At 52.1% G+C, this 5,778-nt stretch overlaps 1 protein-coding gene across 1 annotated transcript; it reads left to right on the top strand.

Annotated features, from left to right (window-relative positions):
* Nucleotides 1–769: 769 nt before the first annotated feature.
* LOC146205340 (uncharacterized) lies at nucleotides 770–5,411 on the top strand. The gene is made up of 2 exons (XM_084589994.1): nucleotides 770–1,414; nucleotides 2,125–5,411. Exons 1-2 carry the CDS (start codon nucleotides 1,198–1,200, stop codon nucleotides 2,619–2,621), a joined length of 714 nt encoding a protein of 237 aa, XP_084446120.1. The 5' UTR covers nucleotides 770–1,197; the 3' UTR covers nucleotides 2,622–5,411.
* Nucleotides 5,412–5,778: the final 367 nt, after the last annotated feature.

Below are 5,778 nucleotides of genomic sequence, written 5' to 3'. Positions count from 1 at the left end.
CATCTCTCCTATAGCCGGGACATCACACGCTGTAGTTATGGATCATGCAAAAGAAACGATCACCTCATGCAAGAAAAAAAAAAAAAATAAAGACAGAAAGTGGGGGAGAGAAACGAGCTGCAAGTGCGATTGGCTTCAGGCATCACAGTTCTTATCGGAAATAGAAATAACTACCAGATAAAATCTTTTCGATGTGGCGCGTTTCGCCGGACTTACACAGTCGGCCGGAGCTGGCAAAAGCAACACGCATAGTATAATGGCGAATTCCAATCGGCGATTCGGAGCGGTGCTTGGAATCCGTGAAAGCAAGTGGTCTAGGGAGGCTAGAGACCAGCTGTTGCAGTCCGGTCAGATCTCAGGATTTGAATCCAAATCACCCCACCACTGAAACAGCGCTTCCATTTTGGGGAGCGAAAAAATTTGCCCCGGATTGCCGATTGCTATTGGTAAAAAAAAAGAAAACAAAACTCCCGACTGTTTTTGGTGGGGCCATGGCAATAGTGATTTTGCACACCAGTTATTTCGTGCGCTCGCCGCCCAGCGATTGAACCAAGTTTTGATACCTTATCTCCAACGCGAGTTCAGGTATTGTAACTATGGTTTGAACACCAGTAACTGTTCGCACCGCATACATTCAGGCGAAGTAAGAAGTAACAAAGAAATTCAACATTTTCTGGTACTTGGACTCAGTGCGGCAGCGCGCGCTGGTGATAAGTATTGCTGGTAGCTTATTTCCGCCGACATGCCGTCAGCGTTCCTGCCAGTCCGACACCGCTGCGAAAGCGGCGGCCCCTGAGTAAGCCGCAATATGAACAGGCGGAATGCATAAGCTTCCTGTCCTGTCACGCAGACTGGAAGAGGGCGCGAAGTTTCAGCGTTGCCCGATCTGCTTCCATTTTTGTTTCACGAGCTGTTTGGCTACCGGACGGCGGTCCCATGCGAGCGACGGGCAAGAAAAGGAGCAAAAATGAGAGTCGTCCTGCCGGCCGTACGTGGCATTTGTTTGCGCCAAATAAGTGCCGGTCTTCTCGTTTTCTTTAAATCAACGAGCTGCCCGGTGTGCCACCTCGGAATTGCAGAGGGGAGCGAGATTGAAGCTGAGGGAGCGGTGTGCGACAGACGGCACAGCGACAGTCCTCGCAGCGTGTCACCGTGAAAATAAAGGGCAGCAAAAGGAGTCAAAGCGGAGGGAAAGAAATGAGCCAGGCGGCGGTGTGGGGGTTCGCAAGGATGAAACCACCGGCACATTTGTCATGTTCGTGTGACTGTCATATCAGAGAAGGGAGCCTGGTAGACAGGACAGCGGGACGCAAAGCAGCCGGGGCTCTTCGCCTGCTTCGGCGGGGAGTTGGACGCACGACGTTTTGTCGTTCGGCTGGGGCGCATGATCTTCTCGGTCCAGTCCCTCCTCCGAGTAAGCACCCCCCTCCCCTCTCACCTGGGAGGCCCGTGTCAAGTGCTTGACACGTTCAGCCCGACCGACGTTGTTGTGGCCAGACAGTTGCTCCTGAACGCGATCGGTTTCTCCCTTTTACGTTGCGTGCGATCTCACGCCAGCGGTCCTTGACTGCTGAGAGGGTGCGCGGCAGATCTTACCTGGTGTGTCACCGACGCCGGCCGTCACCAGCGTTGCGAGTCGCTAATACATGCTGCTGTTACAGATAGCTCTGCTCCCATGCCTTGCCGCGCAACTATGCCTGACATGTTCGCCTGTGTATCGCAGTCTTCCTCGCACTGGATAGCAGAGGGCCCATAATGTTTCGTATGCATGGACAGCGTCTGATGTGAATCCCCGTCCCCCTCCTTACCCTTTGTTTTATGCAAGAAACATTTGTCACATAGAGCTGTAATGTCCTTGAGCTCTGGAAGCCACAACTGGCTGGCAGGCCACACTTCAAAAATGTTAGTGCATGTCACTTTTGTATTAATTACTAAAAAGGGGTGCGCCCACAAAAGTGCCGATCGAGCGTTCGTGTTTTATGTTCTTATTGCGTGTAAACACCTGATCGAGTTCGCTGACGAAGAAGCTCGAAAAACTCGTGCTTCGGCATTTCCAGAGGCCCGAAAGCGAGCTTCTCCGGCAGCCTTTCACGAAGTGACGCCGCGCTTGTCTCTCATTCGCAGCAGCCAACAGCGCGGCGGCGCCCTTCTACGAGGCGGGCGGCGTGTACGGGGGCACGCCGCTGTCGCTGCTGGCGCTGCCGGCGTCGTGCGTGCCGGACGTAAGCGCCAAGGCAGCCCTGCCGGCGGCCGCCGTGGCGCGCGTCTCCCCGGATCCCGGCCCGGGGTCCCGCGACGAGCTGCGGCGGCTCGTGTCCGAGCCGGACCTGCTGCTCGCCTCCGAGGTGGACGTGGACGTGGGCTTCGTCTGCAAGAAGTGCCAGCTCGTGTTCCCCGCCGAGCCGCTGGTGGTGGCGCACCAGCGCGCTGCATGCTTCGCGGCGGGCAAGCCGCCCAACGTGGGCGCCGACTTCAAGCCTTTCCTCAGACTGGTGCAGCGCGCGTGGGAGTGCCGCCGCTGCCGTGACCGGCTGCACACAGCGCGCGAGTTCAAGTTCCACTGCGACACCGAGCGCCACTGCGGCAAGAGCCCCAGCAAAGAGGCAGGCCACAACAACTAGCAGCGGACGACCGGCTTCACTGGCACGTAGAGGTGTCGCCCCTTCGTCTGTTTCCCAAAGTAACGTCGCACTAGTGTGTTGTCAACTTACTCAACGACGACCCTCGTCCCCTTGTGTTCGTTCGAGGAAGAGGCTGCCATGTAGAACGTATCCCGCAGTTGTACAAAGCGCGTATCCAGAAGAAAGACGACTTGCTTTCCTGGCTGTAAACGGGTAACGTCGTTTTCTTCTTACGTTGTGGAAATTGCTTTCAGGGCGTTCTTGTCTCGGGGCGATGTACGCGAAACACTCTGCTCTGCAGTGTCGTGCGTTGCTCGTCAAAATTAGCCTGTGAAAAAACCAAAGTGCGCACTCGTGCGAGTGAATGTGTCTTTCTTCGTGCATACGCGAGTGACCCTCGAGCGGTGATGTGTCGCAGGAAACGCACTGATCGCGGGCCTACCCACGGCAACTAACGAGAGGCTGCCTTCCCGCGCGTTCTCGTGCGCATGCCAGTGTATGTTGGTCGCGGAGCAACATTTGCCGACTACCTCCAAATATCGTGTGTTCGTGCGTGTATGTCCGTGAGCCTGCCCTTGCTGATAGCGTGTGTGTTGAGTAGCGGCATCTAATTTGTTAGACCGAAGGCCGGAACTATTTGTCCCGTTTCTTTGACTTCTGATGGCAACTTTTCGCCTTTGTTCTTTCCTTGCTGGAGTGTTTTGCCCCCCAGAGGGCTCCCGCGTTTTTAGGTGTGTACAAAGCCACGGTGATATGTTGAATCAAGTGTTGGTTCGAAACTTTTGCAATAACTTTTTCGCGACGAGTAGTTGCTAGAAGCAGCTCGGCCCGCTCTGTTAGCGGGTTCGAGTTCGTTAGCGGTCCTGCCCGCTGGCGGCGCTGCGCTCGGGTCGTAAGCGGCCGGACGCTCGTACATGGTTCCTATCTATTGCGAAATGCACTGTTACGTGTGAGCAGCATTTCGGAAGAAGAAAGCAAAATCACTGGTCAAGAGGCCGGGCTCTCGGAGAGCTTACAAGCATTGCCCTCTTCGTCGTAACCACAGGCGAACATCGGCATTAAAGGACGTCATGTAGCGTTACTTTAAATGTCTCATTTTCCTGAAAGCTCATTCCATCGTGTGTTGCTTATGGACTGCTGCTCTTCCACGAGCTTACAGTTTGCCGATAACTACAGCGCAAGGCATTTTAACTGCGCTTAAAGCAAGATTTATTCGCAGGTTGCTTACTCTGAAGGACATGCTGGTACCGAACTGTAACATGTCCATACGAACACCGTTGCGTTCCAGAAGGCTCCATTACTTCAGCGCTGGGACGCAAATACTGGCTTGCCGGGCTAATGCAGACAGCACACGAAATCTTGTTCACTGTAGCATCAAGCTGCATCGGTATCCACTCGAAGAGGGCATAGCTAGTAAGGCCGAGAACCTCCCTTGAGGTCGGCAGACAAACAAGCAAAAGCAAAATATATAGTATATATAAATATATATAAAGCGCATTCATTGTGCTGACGACAGTTCCTAACTCAAAACAAAAAAAAGCATACTGCGTTTTGTATGTCCACATATTGTGATTATGTTTGAAGCGAGCAGAGGTGTGATTCTCCTGTTGTTGCCGAAAAGGATGGACCTGTTTATACGTGCCGCGTTGCATCCTGGGACAAACTAAAAGGACACACTCGAGGTTTCCCAGTTTTTTGTAGCCGCATAGTAAGAGCAGCGCGAGGAAACCTCTGCACCACGATGACGTCCTAGTGAAGGCCTCGTCTCTGCATCACCCCTTCCCGCGTGTGCGGCAAACCAAAGAAGCCCCGGCGCTCACGTGACGCAGCTACGTCGGCAGCCGAGCCGAAGGTCGAGCGAACTGTTCGTCGCGCAGCGCACTGCGCCCGACCGGCGCTTTCAGTTGCGGTGTTGCGAGAGCGCGCTTTACTCGGGGCGCTCGAGATCTGTTCAGCTTGCTCGGACTGCAGCGCGCGTCGTTGGCGTTTTGTTCCCTGTCCATCGAAGAAACAGTTGCGAGGTATTGTGCTGTTATTTACACACGTAAAAGTTCCTAGGTGGTCGTCGAAACCCCCTCCCTGAGTCTTCGCCGGCGCTTGCCAACGTTTTGTTCTTCCACACACTGAAACACACACGTCAAGAGGCCTGTACATACCATAGTCTTGCCGATCATGTCTGGGTGATGTCTGAATGAGGCAGTCTGTGTGAACGCTAGAGAGCGTGATCGCCAAGTAACTGGAGCATGCTTCTTTCTTTCATCCCCCTCCCTTTTACTGGAAAGGACGCGACGCATGGAAAAGGGTGTTCCGCTCTCTTGGCTCATGACCCTGAAGTTGGGTCCCGTTATCTAGTTTTCCAAGTATTGTTGCATGAATAACACTTGCACGAAGTGGATGACAATTCTACACTTGCTTTTCGAACTAAGTGAACGAATTTCCCTGCTTAACTACCACTTCATTAGCAACATGACTTCCGTTAGCGTTGTGAAAGATGCAAGCGTGTGGCTGCGCTTTGGGTATATTCGTGGCGTTTTCATGTAGGCAGAAATACTTAGTTGGTATTTTGCTTTCTTTGTACCTGCATGAGACAGTTATAGTTAAATAACACGGTGTTATAATGAAAAGCTGGCGGAGTATGCTTTTTGATCGTATTCAGTTATTTTCATACTGGAACCAAACTGCTTTAAAAAAAGTTTTCTTATCTTCCTGTCCATGATTTGAATGTATTTAACGTTAATATTAGTAAATTTGTCAAAAATTTATCAAGTTCGTTCACAGAGCCACCAGCGAAACCGGAAAGTCATTTCTATGGTAAAATGCAGGCGTTCTACCCCCCCCCCCCCTCTTTCCCCCCCTTAGAGATTGAAGTGTTTCGCCTTACAAGAGCACATATAGCCCCAGTCTGACCTACATGCATAGAAAGTTTCCCTCCCTCAAAACAAAAGAAGGTTAGCTTGCATATTCTGCAGCATTAATAATTGCTTGAGAATCAAGTGAATGTGGGCAAACTATAATAAATTAAGGTAGCTCCTGGTGTTATCAAGGTGCATTTATAGTGTACACAAGGGCTTAGTAAAGAGAGTACACAAGTAAGTGACCATATGAATGCTAGCGCGAAGGCCAAAATCGTCGCTAGAACACAATATGATCGTGATCT

Source organism: Amblyomma maculatum, chromosome 1 (assembly GCF_055883805.1).
Source record: "Amblyomma maculatum isolate TAMU_Amacu chromosome 1, ASM5588380v1, whole genome shotgun sequence".
In the NCBI taxonomy this organism is placed as follows: Eukaryota; Metazoa; Arthropoda; class Arachnida; order Ixodida; family Ixodidae; genus Amblyomma; species Amblyomma maculatum.
The sequence above is the reverse complement of the archived record's forward strand: the minus strand, read 5'-3'. Positions and strand labels throughout refer to the sequence as shown.

Excerpts from the sequence above, each read along its gene's own strand:
- LOC146205340 (XM_084589994.1), top strand. The coding sequence starts at position 1,198 with ATGAGCCAGGCGGCGGTGTGGGGGTTCGCAAGGATGAAACCACCGGCA. Across the intron at positions 1,415-2,124 it reads CGGTCCAGTCCCTCCTCCGA|CAGCCAACAGCGCGGCGGCG; the intron begins GTAAGCACCCCC and ends TCTCATTCGCAG.